The sequence below is a fragment of the Diabrotica virgifera genome, chromosome 3 (assembly GCF_917563875.1).
Source record: "Diabrotica virgifera virgifera chromosome 3, PGI_DIABVI_V3a".
Lineage (NCBI taxonomy): Eukaryota > Metazoa > Arthropoda > Insecta > Coleoptera > Chrysomelidae > Diabrotica > Diabrotica virgifera.
In genome coordinates, this window is record NC_065445.1 from 154,935,317 (window position 1) to 154,952,839 (window position 17,523).

General features: G+C 35.8%; 1 protein-coding gene across 1 annotated transcript in view; it reads right to left on the reverse strand.

Annotated features, from left to right (window-relative positions):
- Nucleotides 1–6,946: 6,946 nt before the first annotated feature.
- The window catches only part of LOC126881363 (diacylglycerol O-acyltransferase 1), a 111,378-nt gene continuing 100,801 nt past the window's right edge, over nt 6,947–17,523 (reverse strand). The window contains exon 8 of the mRNA XM_050645605.1: nt 6,947–7,071. Within this exon, the coding sequence (XP_050501562.1) occupies nt 7,045–7,071 (27 nt within the window). The 3' untranslated portion in view covers nt 6,947–7,044. The remainder of the gene's footprint in view (nt 7,072–17,523) is intronic.

Genomic DNA, 17,523 nt, shown 5'->3' on the forward strand with positions numbered 1-17,523 from the left:
ATCTTGTGAAGAGGTATACAGAGTGTAGGCCTCCTTTAAATGAACAATTCGTTCCTGAACAGAGTGAATATTTAAATCATCCAAATTCTTTGTCAACCAATTGCTTATTTTGGTAATTTTAATCTTAGCTAAACGCCGTGACTTAACGATTTTTCAAGCTCCATTTTCCGTTTGTTTTAAATCCAACAATTAAATCTAATGTATAATTGTCCCACTATATTCGAAAACCTGGAACGCTAATAAGGGAGTCTAGCAAGAAATTTGTGAGTTGGGATGAGTTAGAACAAGATTATCGTTATTGTGGTGCTTGGGTGGTGTTGTCAGATGATTTAGGATTTCAGAGGTACTAGAGAAAACGTTTGAGGACAATTTTAGTGGAATTTTTGAACTTTTCACAAAGTGGAAATTTCGGTGTTTGAGCAATAAATTGAGAACAATGATTAGAGCAGAATAGAGCCTCTAAGATCCGGCTCGAAGGACCAAACAACTTGTGTTAACAATTGAGTTAACCAAGTGTCCAAAAATCTTGAAAAGATCTTGGATTAGAGATGTACAAGCACAGGTGCAGGATCGTAAATAGAAGAGCTCTTGCTTTAATATCAAAATATCAATATTGTGCCTCAAAAGAAATACTGTAGATGGCAAAGGTATTAAAGAGAAAAAATGAGCTGACATATAATTCCACTAAAGCTAAAGATAAATTAAAAAGAACATATAACTAGGACAATTGTATATTGTAAATGAGAAAAACAAAATAATAGTGAACAAGAGTACAAAAAATATATAGTTAAATGAAAAAACCTGAAAACCCTATTCTAGCTGAACTTTAGAAATAAATATAACAATAACTTAACTTACAAACTTACAGACATGTTGTGAATAGTGACACAAACTTATACGAATAAATGCAAAAAATGTTCGTCTTTGGATCACAAACGGTGGAGGCTGAGGTTGTCTGCTGGTAGCACAAAGTACTGTGTTATCTGGAGTATAAAATGTGAGAACAAGGTATTGCTTCTCACAGTCAGCGCAAAAAACTATATTCAACGCAAAGTATTGCGTAAAACTTGGAGGAACAAGGTACTGTTTCTTGAGGGAAAAACTATCTTGACTTTTACACAAAGTATTGCGTAAAATTATGTCTGAGAGGTATTGCTTCTTAAAAAAGGGAAAAATTCAATTGACTTTTCTGCTTGAAGTTTTTTGTGACAGTCCAGAGCACGGTGAAATGTTTTCATTTTAAAAATGAATAACCATTTTCAATTTCGTTGCAAAACGAAAATACAGCCGAACCATATTCCAGTCCAATCAGAGAGTGCTGCAAGCACCCCTACCGGTTTCGAAACTTATTAGTCTCTCATCAGGAGGCACATATGCTGCTCTCCCCGATCCAACCAAAACAAACCCCAGCGTGCAGTCCAGAATTGCAACGAACGAAATGGCATAGATGCCCTAGCGGCAACTGCTAGCAAAAGACTAAGTTTTCACTCTAATGGCATATAACATATCCCACCAGAATGAAAACAATGGGAACCTTCTCTGGTTACACCTCCGAGGCTTCTACAATTTGCAAGCCATACGGATGCTGAGACTAAGGAAGATGAGGGAATTCTACAATTTACATTTCACGTCACATCTGCTCAGCGCGGTAAAGTTCCAACGAGACTGGTTCCCTTCATACTCCACACAGAGTAAATGTAAATCAAAAATGAATAACCATTTTCAATTTCGTTGCAAAACGAAAATACAGCCGAACCATATTCCAGTCCAATCAGAGAGTGCTGCAAGCACCCCTACCGGTTTCGAAACTTATTAGTCTCTCATCAGGAGGCACATATGCTGCTCTCCCCGATCCAACCAAAACAAACCTCAGCGTGCAGTCCCGAATTGCAACGAACGAAATGGCATAGATGCCCTAGCGGCAACTGCTAGCAAAAGACTAAGTTTTCACTCTAATGGCATATAACATATCCCACTAGAATGAAAACAATGGGAACCTTCTCTGGTTACACCTCCGAGGCTTCTACAATTTGCAAGCCATACGGATGCTGAGACTAAGGAAGATGAGGGAATTCTACAATTTACAATTCACGTCACATCTGCTCAGCGCGGTAAAGTTCCAACGAGACTGGTTCCCTTCATACTCCACACAGAGTAAATGTAAATCAAAAATGAATAACCATTTTCAATTTCGTTGCAAAACGAAAATACAGCCGAACCATATTCCAGTCCAATCAGAGAGTGCTGCAAGCACCCCTACCGGTTTCGAAACTTATTAGTCTCTCATCAGGAGGCACATATGCTGCTCTCCCCGATCCAACCAAAACAAACCCCAGCGTGCAGTCCCGAATTGCAACGAACGAAATGGCATAGATGCCCTAGCGGCAACTGCTAGCAAAAGACTAAGTTTTCACTCTAATGGCATATAACATATCCCACCAGAATGAAAACAATGGGAACCTTCTCTGGTTACACCTCCGAGGCTTCTACAATTTGCAAGCCATACGGATGCTGAGACTAAGGAAGATGAGGGAATTCTACAATTTACAATTCACGTCACATCTGCTCAGCGCGGTAAAGTTCCAACGAGACTGGTTCCCTTCATACTCCACACAGAGTAAATGTAAATCAAAAATGAATAACCATTTTCAATTTCGTTGCAAAACGAAAATACAGCCGAACCATATTCCAGTCCAATCAGAGAGTGCTGCAAGCACCCCTACCGGTTTCGAAACTTATTAGTCTCTCATCAGGAGGCACATATGCTGCTCTCCCCGATCCAACCAAAACAAACCCCAGCGTGCAGTCCCGAATTGCAACGAACGAAATGACATAGATGCCCTAGCGGCAACTGCTAGCAAAAGACTAAGTTTTCACTCTAATGGCATATAACATATCCCACCAGAATGAAAACAATGGGAACCTTCTCTGGTTACACCTCCGAGGCTTCTACAATTTGCAAGCCATACGGATGCTGAGACTAAGGAAGATGAGGTAATTCTACAATTTACAATTCACGTCACATCTGCTCAGCGCGGTAAAGTTCCAACGAGACTGGTTCCCTTCATACTCCACACAGAGTAAATGTAAATCATAAATGAATAACCATTTTCAATTTCGTTGCAAAACGAAAATACAGCCGAACCATATTCCAGTCCAATCAGAGAGTGCTGCAAGCACCCCTACCGGTTTCGAAACTTATTAGTCTCTCATCAGGAGGCACATATGCTGCTCTCCCCGATCCAACCAAAACAAACCCCAGCGTGCGGTCCCGAATTGCAACGAACGAAATGACATAGATGCCCTAGCGGCAACTGCTAGCAAAAGACTAAGTTTTCACTCTAATGGCATATAACATATCCCACACATCGGGGAGAGCAGCATATGTGCCTCCTGATGAGAGACTAATAAGTTTCGAAACCGGTAGGGGTGCTTGCAGCACTCTCTGATTGGACTGGAATATGGTTCGGCTGTATTTTCGTTTTGCAACGAAATTGAAAATGGTTATTCATTTTTGATTTACATTTACTCTGTGTGGAGTATGAAGGGAACCAGTCTCGTTGGAACTTTACCGCGCTGAGCAGATGTGACGTGAATTGTAAATTGTAGAATTCCCTCATCTTCCTTAGTCTCAGCATCCGTATGGCTTGCAAATTGTAGAAGCCTCGGAGGTGTAACCAGAGAAGGTTCCCATTGTTTTCATTCTGGTGGGATATGTTATATGCCATTAGAGTGAAAACTTAGTCTTTTGCTAGCAGTTGCCGCTAGGGCATCTATGCCATTTCGTTCGTTGCAATTCGGGACTGCACGCTGGGGTTTGTTTTGGTTGGATCGGGGAGAGCAGCATATGTGCCTCCTGATGAGAGACTAATAAGTTTCAAAACCGGTAGGGGTGCTTGCAGCACTCTCTGATTGGACTGGAATATGGTTCGGCTGTATTTTCGTTTTGCAACGAAATTGAAAATGGTTATTCATTTTTGATTTACATTTACTCTGTGTGGAGTATGAAGGGAACCAGTCTCGTTGGAACTTTACCGCGCTGAGCAGATGTGACGTGAATTGTAAATTGTAGAATTCCCTCATCTTCCTTAGTCTCAGCATCCGTATGGCTTGCAAATTGTAGAAGCCTCGGAGGTGTAACCAGAGAAGGTTCCCATTGTTTTCATTCTGGTGGGATATGTTATATGCCATTAGAGTGAAAACTTAGTCTTTTGCTAGCAGTTGCCGCTAGGGCATCTATGCCATTTCGTTCGTTGCAATTCGGGACTGCACGCTGGGGTTTGTTTTGGTTGGATCGGGGAGAGCAGCATATGTGCCTCCTGATGAGAGACTAATAAGTTTCGAAACCGGTAGGGGTGCTTGCAGCACTCTCTGATTGGACTGGAATATGGTTCGGCTGTATTTTCGTTTTGCAACGAAATTGAAAATGGTTATTCATTTTTGATTTACATTTACTCTGTGTGGAGTATGAAGGGAACCAGTCTCGTTGGAACTTTACCGCGCTGAGCAGATGTGACGTGAATTGTAAATTGTAGAATTCCCTCATCTTCCTTAGTCTCAGCATCCGTATGGCTTGCAAATTGTAGAAGCCTCGGAGGTGTAACCAGAGAAGGTTCCCATTGTTTTCATTCTGGTGGGATATGTTATATGCCATTAGAGTGAAAACTTAGTCTTTTGTTTTCATTTTACTTACACATTGTCACTTATTGCTAATCTTAAAATCTACATACAAATATTGACATTAAAGAAAATGGAACTTGACGAAATATTTTAAATTATTTCGAATGTTTAAATGAAATTTAAACAAATAGTAAAACATCTTCCCTGAATAAATTCATATTAATATTTCCTACCCGTCTACTTATTTAAACAGAAAACCAATTCTGTGATTTACTCCACACAACCTGAGCAGTACAACGAACGATAAATAAATTTTCGCTGGTAGAGCACCGCGTCCTCACTGGTAAAAATTTGCGAAGCAAACTCTTGCGACGAAAATTCTTGCGACGAACCATTAGTTCAAAACGCACGAAAAATTTACCAATGCGGACGCGCCATTAGGCAGGGTCGTAATGAACTAATACTAGATCTGAAGCTAACATTTGTTTAATAGTGTCAAAAGCTAATTGACATTCTTCATCCCAGTGCCAAACTACATTTTATTTTAAAAGCTTATATAAACAATGAACAATGTTTGGGAGATTTGGAATGAATCGATTATAATAATTTATACTTCCCAAAAACGATTTTAGTTGTGTCACATTTGTAGGTTCTGGGATTTCCTCAATAGCCCGAATTTTATCTTGACTTTTATGCAAGCCTCTTTTATCAATTATAAATCCAAGATAAGATACTGATTCCGCGAAAAACGTACATTTTTTTCTTTTTTACTGTAAGACCACATTCTTGTAAAATCGCTAAAACTTTACACAAATTCTTAGTGTGTTCTTCCCTATTCCTTCCTGTAATTAGAATATCATCTAAAAAAATAGATATACTTGGCATATTGAGAAATATTTGTTCCATAATACGTTGGAACTGGGATGGACCTGACACAACTCCGTACGGTAGACGATTAAATGCAAATAATCCCTTATGAGTACTAATAACCGTATATTTCTGGAAAATCTGGATGAATCACAACTTGCTGATAAGCTTGACTCAGGTCAATTTTAGAAAACTCTTGACCACCCTGTAACTTAGCAAAATAAATCATCGATCTGTTGTACAAGAATTCATCTGTACTCAGTAGATATATCTTAAAAACACCCTGTAATTATCTACGATAATTACTTTCAGTTATTTATTTCATCATAACAATATTACAACCTTCATTCGATTATACAAATATTGTTATCCTAGATCACGATTCACTAATAATTGCAGAGTCAATTATAAACACTTTTCATGGTCGATGCTGAATAGGCATTTCTAAATATATAAACAGCAAAACTATAACAAGGGAATTCTTATTATTATATGAGACATTCGTCATTCTATTTTGTGATCAGACGTAATATTTCCACATTAAAGATAGTGTCTCTTTTTCTTCACGAGACGTTCTTTGGGTGCGGTGCTACCAGCTTATGCTCATGCGAGTGTAAATAAAACAACTCAACAAGTAAAAGCGTATCAATTATTCCACCCCTCGGATAAGGGATAACCACCCTCACCGGGAGCAGATAGCCTTAATGCCAGGGCTGTCATATGGCGATCCAAGACCAGGGAAGAACTCAGGACTGGTAAACAGGACAGGTATGGAGAAACACGTCAATGTTCAGGCACCTAGACCACCTTAGACAACAGTGTGGTATGTAAAATGGATGGAGACATCAGGCCGACGCGGAGCTGAAAATGGAATAGTATGGAGATGGAACATCGTGGGACAATGGAAATGGACAATGATATGGCACGTGCAGCGAGGACTTTTGGGTGATACGAACACAAACGTGTAAAAGTGGTAAGTCCATATTAGCTATTTTTATGGTATTTCCTGATTAATATAAAGTATAAAGTATAAACATTATGTGCTACCTTAATTACATTAATATATGTTTCAAGTTTACCTATTTTTACTTAATTATTCTATTCTATTACCAATATTTATCAATATACAAAGATTTTTTTTTTACCCTCATATTAAGTTATTATAGGACGCAATGATACAATTTTATATGATTTTTTTTTACATATTTATCAACGTATACTTTATCCTTGCTGACTTTTATTCATTTATTATTTGACTACTGATGGTTAGTACATTTTTGCAATTTTTTATGATTTTAATATTTGCTATCGTAAATATACCTATCAAAATAAATATACGATATATAACAAATATACGCTATATGCATAATACATTTAAATTATTATTCTAACTACTTATTTACAAGGGTTAATATAACGTTATTTATTTTTGAATTTTTTATTACCACTGCAATTTTTACATATTTTTACCATATATTGACGTATTATTTTATCTCCATATTTTTTTACTATATATCTATATACTACATATCTATATACACCGTAAGACTATCGAATTTATATTTTCGCTAAGAAGTGCAGAAGCTGGAAAAAAAAAAGAAAAATTATGTATAAATGAGTAGCAACAAAGTTACTTGGGAAGATTTTGTCAAAATAGTTGAGGAAATTGCACAAGAAATAGACAGGCAAAGCAGAAGAGTCTTAAAGAAAAAAGTTCCGAAATCTAAGGACATAAAGGAAGAAGTGACGACACAGCTAATTAAAGCTTATAACAAGTTCACGCAATTGACTAGGAAAAACTGGGAAGCACTTTCGGACAAACAAAGGGAATCGTGCAACAAATATTTTGGAAAAATCAGAGACAAAGTTATACGATCATTTCAAGCAGTAAATGTAAGAACAGTGGTTCCAAGTTCAATACATCAACCAATCGACAAGGAAGTTGAAGAGGAACAAAGCGATGAGGAAATAGAAGAAGGAAAAAGCGACGAGGAAGGAGAAGAAGAAATAATTAACGACGGAATAAAAGAGGAAAAAGGTGACATAAAACAAGATATAACAATATTAAACATGGCTTTGACAATCAATGAATTTTTGAATATCGCAAGCAAGATATTGCCCAACGAGTTCGATGGAAGCGCAGGGAAATTACAACCATTTTTAGACGCATTAGAACTACTTGGAAAATTGGCAGAAGGTCATGAAGACACAGCTGTAACGCTAATAAAAACGCGACTCACCAATAAGGCTAGGAACCTAATAACCACAGAAGATACGATTCCACGGATAGCTGAAGCACTAAAGAAAGAATTAAAAGGTGATAATCCGAAGAATTTAATAGCCAAATTAGCCAAAAAAAGGCAAGGGCATAGAGATGCAGCAGTGTACGCATCTGAAGTGGAAGAGTTAGCAGAACAATTAAAAGTAGCATACATAGCGGAAGGAATGCCACTTGACTTAGCAAAGAAATATACGACGGAAGCAGTAGTAACAACAATGAAACGAAACGCTAATGCAGAGTATCTAAATTTTTGTCGATCGATACGACTGAAGAAAATGCACAAGGAAGAGTCTTAAATTATAGGACAAACTACGAGAATAGGAGAGGACAGCAGCAATACAGAAGAGGATACCATAACAAATATGACAGAGGAAGTAGAAATAACTTCGGACAACGGAACGAAGGAGAAGCAACGGACAATCAACGAAATTATTCGAACAGAGGATACAGACAATTTAACAATCAAACATACAGAGGAAACCAGAGAGGCGGACGTAACAGGAAAGGTAAGGTTACTAGAAATAGAGGACAGTCAAGAAGAGCAAGAAAACCAGCAGTTGGGGTTTTGAATGAACAAGAAGTTGGAAGCACACAGGCAGAAATAAAATATAACATTTACAACTTCGACCTAAACCTAACGAACTTTGTACGAATGAAAACAGGAATTCTTGAAAACACAAGCACTTTTATCATAGACACAGGAGCTGACATTTCAATACTAAAATGTTCACAAGATTTTATGAAGGAACAGGTGAAACCAAACACAAAGGCGAAAATAAAAGGAGTCACTAAAGGAGAGTTGCAAACAATGGGAGAAGTTGAGACAACACTCGAAGTAAAAGGAACTCGATTCGAACACATCTTTCAATTGGTAGAACCTAACTTTCCAATTCCAACAGACGGAATCATTGGGAGAGACTTTATTTCTAACTTTCAATGTATACTAGATTACGCAAACCTTAAAATGCACATTAAAGAGGACAACGATTGTTACATTAGTACGAAAATTCTGGATAATATAGACAATGACACCATAATAATACCGCCTAGATGTGAAATTTACAGAATCGTAAAAATTTTTCAAACGTTAAAGAAAGACAGGATAGTGGAACAGCAAGAAATACAACCAGGAATATTCATAGCAAGAGCAATTATTTCAAGTAATAATCCATACATCAAAATTTTGAACACAACGTACGAAACAGTAAATGTAGACGCAAGCACAATCAGGACGTTGGATATTAAACTATTCAATATATATAGGCTAGTCAACGACAGCAAGGACAGAAAAAAAGAATTACGAGAATCACTGAAATTAGACATACCAGAATACATACGAGACAACTTAGTATCGTTATGCGAGGAATATTCAGACATATTCGCCCTAAGGCATGATATGTTAACCTGTAACAATTTCTACGAACAAAAACTAAGAGTTAAAGACCAAACTCCGGTATGTATCAAGAATTATAGGACACCTCATGCGCAAACAGAGGAATTAAATCGACAAGTACAAAACCTAAGAGACCAAGGAATCATAGAACCATCTACATCCGAGTACAACAGCCCAGTAGTACTGGTACCGAAAAAAGCTATAGATGGAGGAAAAGCATGGAGATTATGCATAGATTTTAGACAACTGAACAAGAAGATAGTTACAGACAAATTTCCATTACCAAGAATAGATTCGATATTAGATCAACTAGGAAGAGCAAAATGGTTTTCAGTTATAGACTTAATGTCAGGGTTTCACCAGATACCATTAGAAAAATCATCGAGAAAATACACATCGTTTAGCACAGAAAATGGAGCATTTCAATTTACCAGATTACCTTTTGGATTAAATGTAAGCCCAAATAGCTTTTCAAGGATGATGTCAATAGCATTTTCGGGATTAACACCAGACAAAGCATTTCTTTACATGGACGATATCGTAGTAATTGGAATATCCGAAAAACATCACTTAGACAACCTAAAAAAGACATTCGAGACATGTCGAAAATTCAATTTGAAACTTAACCCAGGAAAATGTCAATTCTTTAGAAGGGAAGTAACATATTTAGGACATGATCTTTCTCAAGAGGGAGTATCACCAGACAAAGCGAAGTATGCAGCAATTGAACAATATCCGACACCTAAGACAGCGGAAGAAACAAAGAGATTTGTAGCATTTTGCAACTATTACAGACGTTTTATTAAAAATTTTGCGGAAATATGCAGACCACTCAACAGATTATCAAGAAAAGGAGTAGAATTTTTTTGGTCAGAAGAATGTGAAAAAGCATTCAATAAGCTTAAATCATCTCTGATGAAGCCACCGATCCTAAAATATCCAGATTTCAATAAACAATTCATCCTAACAACAGACGCATCCAACGAGAGTTGTTCAGCAATTTTAAGTCAAGATTATAACGGAATAGACCTACCTATAGCATACGCATCAAGAAGTTTTAATAAAGGAGAATGTAATAAACCAATAATCGTTAAGGAATTACTAGCGATTCATTGGGGAATTAATCATTTCAAATGTTATTTATGTGGAGCACCAACATTTTTAGTAAAAACGGATCATAAACCACTAACACATTTATTTGCAATGAAAGAACCAACTTCGAAACTTACAAGAATCAGATTAGATTTAGAGGAATACGATTTCGAAATAGAATACATAACAGGGAAAAATAACTATGCAGATAGTCTTTCAAGAATAACAATACATCAACTAAAGAACCTATACATAGACAATACCCATATATTAGCTATAACACGAGCTCAAGCAAGAGAAAATAAGAAGGAAGCAAGGCAAACGAAGGCAGAAAGCGAACTCGCACTACAGCCAGAAGCCCACAAACAGACAGTAAGAAAGGTACTAAATAATTTAGAGGCGCATAGACTACCAATTTTGTCTTTTGGAGCAGAACTAATCTCACCAAGGCTGAGCATTAGGGTCAAAAACAAAATAAAGTGCAGCAAGAGCATAGCCACAGGATTCAATCATTTCGATTTAAACCAAATGTTGGCACATCTTGATAAGCTGGCGGTAGAGAATGCAGTACGTAAAGTAAAAATATACGTAAATGATATTATTTTTAAAATGTGCACAATTGATGAATTTATTAAAGAAGGAAATAAAAAATTGAAGAATATAGAAATATACATATGTGAAGTACCAGAAACAATAAAAGATGACAAAGAAAAACACAGATTAATGGAGAATACCATAATCACCCGATGTTCGGAGGACACGTAGGGAATAACAGACTAATTAAGAAGCTAAAGGCAAGATTCCGATGGAAAAATTTGGAAAAAGACGTAAGAAAATACGTAAAACAATGCCACAAATGTCAAATTAACAAACCGAAAAGAACACATGTCGAAGAGTTCGTGATATCGGACACATCTTCCAAACCATGGGACATAGTATACATAGATACAATAGGTCCATTCACGAGAAGTAATGAAGGTAATAAATACTGTATCACAATGTTGTGTGAACTGACAAAATACGCGGTCAGCATACCAGTGTGCAATAAAGAAGCAGAGACAATAGCAAGAGGAATCTTTGATCATTTCATACCAACATACGGACTCATGAAGCAAATAAGAACAGACCAAGGCACAGAGTATAAGAACGAAGTAATGCAGGAATTAACAAAGCTATTAAAAATAGAACACAACTTTTCAACGGCATACCACCCACAGTCCATTGGAAGTTGCGAAAAACTACACAGAACGTTGAACGAGTACGTAAGAGCATTCATAGACGAAGACAGAGAAAATTGGGATGTGTGTTGCAGAATGTTCACATACTGCTACAATACAACCCCTAACGTGTATCATGGATACACACCGTTCGAACTGTTATATGGCAGGAAGGTTAACCTGCCGGAAGACCTTACACATGAGATTCAACCATGTTACAATATAGATGCCTACTACAATGAGTTACGATACAAACTACAAAGCGCACACGAGAGAGCCAGAACCTTCTTATTAAAACACAAAAAAGAGCGGCAAGAAAAGAATAAGCTCAAAGCAACACCACAACACTTTAAAATAGGAGACCTAGTCCTTGTAAAAAGGGAAGAGAATGGTAAGTTTGATAATCTTTATGTAGGTCCTTTCACGATAACAGAAGTAATTAACGTTAATTGTAAAATCAGAATAGAAAACAATAAAATCAAGGAAATACATAGGAATAGATTATATGCTTACAATCCGAAAACACAGTGAGTGACAAGTGTTACGAAACAATGTTGTTAAACGAACATTTTATATTATTTATGTATTTGCGTAGGCTTAGGAAGTTTGTATATAAAATAAATTTTTTGTATTGATTACAACACAGTATGGGTTGGTAGCACGACTTGCAAATTTCCCTCCCCGTAGTCGGAAAATTCCTAAAAAGGGAAGGTGTACAAGAATTCATCTGTACTCAGTAGATATATCTTAAAAACACCCTGTAATTATCTACGATAATTACTTTCAGTTATTTATGTCATCATAACAATATTACAACCTTCATTCGATTATACAAATATTGTTATCCTAGATCACGATTCACTAATAATTGCAGAGTCAATTATAAACACTTTTCATGGTCGATGCTGAATAGGCATTTCTAAATATATAAACAGCAAAACTATAACAAGGGAATTCTTATTATTATATGAGACATTCGTCATTCTATTTTGTGGTCAGACGTAATATTTCCACATTAAAGATAGTGTCTCTTTTTCTTCACGAGACGTTCTTTGGGTGCGGTGCTACCAGCTTATGCTCATGCGAGTGTAAATAAAACAACTCAACAAGTAAAAGCGTATCAATTATTCCACCCCTCGGATAAGGGATAACCACCCTCACCGGGAGCAGATAGCCTTAATGCCAGGGCTGTCATACCGTGGTAACGGATATTTATCCGCTTTGATAAAAGGATTGATAGTTATTTTGAAATCACCACAAATCCTAACACCTCCATCATTTTTTAAAATCGGTACTATGGGTGTTCCATATTCCGAAAATTCAACTGCAGATATAATGCCCTCCTGGACCATTTTACCTAATTCCATCTCTACCTTGTTTCTTAAAGAAACAGGAACCACTCTGGGTTTAAAAAATTTAGGTCTGGCATCTGGTTTAATACTAAATTTTAACTGAAATTTATTAAATGTGCCCAATTTGTCAGAAACTACAGTGGAAAAATCTTTCATTAACCACCTCATTATTTCATTATTTTTATCTGCTTCAATAAAATTTAGTTCCCTGAAACCCATATTATAACACCTAATACAATTTCTACCTAGAAAGGCTAGAGTTTCTCGACGCAAAACATAAAAATCCAAATTATTTGTTTGTTTTGAAAAAGTTACTGGTAAGTTAATTTTGCCCTTAGGATGAACCTTGCCTCCCGAAAAATTAACTAACGATACATTAACTTGAGATAATGGTTGTGTATTAAAATATTTGTTATATATACTAAAAGGTAGGACAGAGACCGCGGCGCCCGAATCTAATTCAAATTTAAACATGTTACCTTTAATATTAATATCAATATAAATTGGCGGATCATTATTTGATGATATACATAATACAGATGATTCAGTTCCTTCTTCCAATAAATTTAAAAATCTATTTCTACATACCCGTTTTAAGTGTCCTCACTTTTGAACACTACCACTGAACTCATCACGATTAAAATCCGAACTATGTCTCTGCATCCCCGAAGTTGAAGGTCTAGTCTCCTTAAATCGCCCTTCTTGTTGATGTGCTCTGCCATCCCCACGCTGTGATACTTGCAATATTTCCTTACTGCAACTTCCACTCGTTATTTGACACACCTCTCTTTCTTCTACATTTTCACCACACTTCTGCTATCTACTTCGTTAATGCCAGTTATTGCTGCTTCTTCAATTTGTGCTGTTTCCATAGCTTTATTAAATGTGATATCTGACTTCAGTGCAAATAGCGTATTCTTTACTTTTCCATCATTATATTTTGAAATGAACATATCTGTTAATTTCGTTTCCAAATTCACAAGTACCGGCTAGTTTTTTTTTTAAACGTACACTCCAATTTTGTACACTTTCACTTTTTGTTTTCGAAGCACCATAAAACTTTGCCCTTTCTACCCACACTAAACAAGTTTTGTTATAGTAGCTATCTAGGCTTTTTACAATGACATTAAATTCAAATTCTTCAGGTTTTTTAGGCACGGACAAGTCGGATAACAAGATATAAACTTCTTCTGAAAGGCTATATAACAAAATAGCTCTTTTAATATTAACATCTGTAATTTCTCTAGCGATGAAATATTGTTCTAGTCTTTTTATAAACACATTCCATTCACACATTCTGGGATTAAATTCCAAATTTAACGATAAATCTAATTTCCCGTCTTTCGACATTTTGTATTTACTTATACACACTTTAAAAACGTTTTATCCCGTCGCCATGAAATGTTTGGTACAAAAACACTTGGATAAACCCAAAACAAATCTTTATTTGACTACATATCAAATACAACTGGTTAATTCTTTTACCTGTAAACTAACTAAAATATAATGCGATAATTAGCAATACATGAGCGTCGCGAGTGGGGTTTATAATTACTAGGCCAATACATTACACCATGTATATTAATGAATGATTATACTAAACACAGGTTCCTCTTTCGAATGGTATAGGTATAGATGTTCTATAACTAGGAGTCATAGTTTTTGTGTAATTTACCATTTTCATAAACGGTACATCGATTTTAAAAATATTTATAGTCACTCTCGATTTTTAAACCCATCATCTTGGCATAGTTGTTATAGAGTGTAGTTGTAAATAAATATGTAGGTATATTTTTATTTGCTGATTTGTAAAATAAATTTTTTCGTTTTTGAAAATAACTAAATACATAACGAAACATAAAGAATCTTAATAAAACAAATACATAATAATACAAAATGAACCATAACTTACTAGTAAAAAATTATCAGTTATGTAATACATGTTCAAAATGTTTGTACAGCAAGCGATTTTAAATGATTTGTTTACATTATTTAACATAGCTGGTGTTATAGACGCAAAAGCGTTCGAAATTCTTATTTTCATAAAAATATCATCTGAAGTAGTAGGGTAGGAAGTGTAGCATTTAGGTACAATATTTTTAATGTAACCCCACTTAAAAAAAATCATCTTGGTCAATCCTGGTGACCAAGGTGGCCAAATATATTGACCGAATCTATCTATCCATTTATTACTAAATTTTATGTTGATGTTGTTCTTAACAGCACGTCAAAAATAAGCAGGAGCTCCGTCCAATTAGAGCCACATGTTTGTTCGCACGTTAAGTGGAAGGTTTTAAAAAGGATCCAAAAAACTTGTTTTAAGAAATTTAAAAAAGTTGCTCCATTCAAATTTTCGTCAAAAAAATATGGGTCGATAACGTACTCGCTCAGAATACTACCCCAAACATTAACACTTCATTGGTGTTGGCGATCAACAGTAAAATGTTTGTTTACTGCATCATAATAAAATAAAAGCTATGTCTATTAACTAGACGATTATTATGAAAAGTAGGTAGATTCGTCTGTACACAATACATTCTTAAAAAAAAATCATGATCTCCAAATTCTAAAGTCTATAAACGAAAAGTTAAAAGTTCCTGTTCTGCCTAATGCTGGTGTAGTTGAGTGTTATACGGATGATTATGGTTTTTCTTATGTATTCTACATACACTCGTTTGACTGATTTCCAATTGACCCGAAATTTTTCTAGTACTAGTATTTGGGTTTTCCGTAACAGAAAGCAGGACATTAAGTTCGTTGACGTTATCAAAAATAATTGGTTTATTTTTATTTAACTTTTCGTACCTATGCAACATTACCAGTAGCACGGAATCTATCGAGAAATCCCTCAAAAACGTCCTTTTTTTGGGTGTCTTCTACATATCAGGATACTTTTAAGCGTAAACTTTAGAAGCTAAGAGACAGTTTTAAAAATATTCCCCAATGCAAAGTAGCATATCTACTCTTTCATAGATAGCGTGATTATTAATTTTTAGGAACAATTAAATTTGAATGTAATTGGCTCTGCCAAAGGCATTTGTAAGTAAAAAAAAATGAATATCATACACGGATGTTTATAGTTTTGATAATTACCAGACCGTACTGTCATAAACTGACAATGTCATACAATGACATTAATTAACTACATCTTTTGTTTTAAAATCGATTTACAGATTAAGAATTTAAATAATTGTAAATGACGTAAAAACTGTGACACTTAGGTAGGAGGAGGATACACATCCATATACTATTTGAAAGAGGTAAATTTGTTTAGTATAATTATTTATTAATATATATCTTGTTCCATTTAAAATAAGCATCATATGACACATTCAATACTCCAATAATGAAACTGTAAATTTTGAACACCCTATAGACAAATGTGTAATAATTAATCATGGAGTACATTCAACCAATATCCAACTATTTAGATGTAAAAGTAATGTTTTTATAATTTCTTAAATAACTTGAGAATAAGCCTTCTTTTAAAACTTTACATTTTAAGAAAAGTCAACATAACTCAGAACACTCTGTACATAGGTATAGGGAAGCCTTACGAAACTATGCCTTATTTTTTGCGGACAATTAAAAAAGGCAATAAAATACAGGATGTTCCATAAGAAAAAATATATCTTTGATACGCCGCCATTTATTGGGACACACTGTATATTTCAAAATAATTTTAAAATGTAGCTTTTATCAACTTACAAACTATTCAATTTAAATTTTTTTCAAATCTTATACCATTTCGCTGTAATCTTCCGTCCCGTTAGTGGTGACTCACCCTGTATATTGAAAAGCATTGGTGCTAAAACACTTCCCTGTGGGAGGCCGTTCTTTTGGACTCTCCACCTACTTACTTTGCCCTCCAGCACAACTAAAAAACGTCTGTTTTGCAGTAAGGAATATACGACCTTACCCAGATGGTGGTCATTGAGGGTATCGTATAATTTCCGGAGCAATGTTTTGTGCCTTACTGTGTCATATGCTGCTGTCAAATCTACAAAAGCCTTCTTCAAAGCCCTCTTCAATGTGTTCTGTTAGTGCGAGGACTTGACCGGTGCAAGATTTGCCGGGTCTGAATCGTCCTTGTTGTGGGATGAGGTGCTTGTCAACATTTTTTTCTATTCTGGCGAGGATAAGCCTCTCATATAGTTTGAAAAAGTGACACAACAGCGAAATAGGTCTGTAGCTACTGGGATTTTCTGGGTCCTTTCCTGGTTTTAACAAGACTATCACTTTAGATTTTCTCCATGATTTTGGAATTTTGCAGTCTTTGCAGCACGTGTTGTAAAGTTGCAAAATCCAGTTTTTGGCTCCTTGGCCTAGATGCTTTATTTGTTCACTGCATATATCATTAACACCTGCAGCTTTCCCGTTCTTTAACCTGTTCATACCGTCGTGGAGTTCTTTTAGTGTAAAAGGAGTTCCTACGTGGTTTGTCCCCTGATTCAATCCTCTTCTAGTATATGGGTCTTTATATGTGTTCTTAGTTCTTACATTCATAAGGAGTTAAGTAGCAACTTGGTTTGCTGTAACCTTGCAAGGTGGTTTATGTTCTTTTGGGTTACCGCTAAGTTTTTTACAAGGTTCCATGCTATTTTGCTACTATGTGTCATGTCCATTTGTTCCAGGGTTTCAATCCACTTTTCCTTTCTGGCTTGACTCAGCTGTTGGAGTAGGACTGCTCCGAAGTCAACC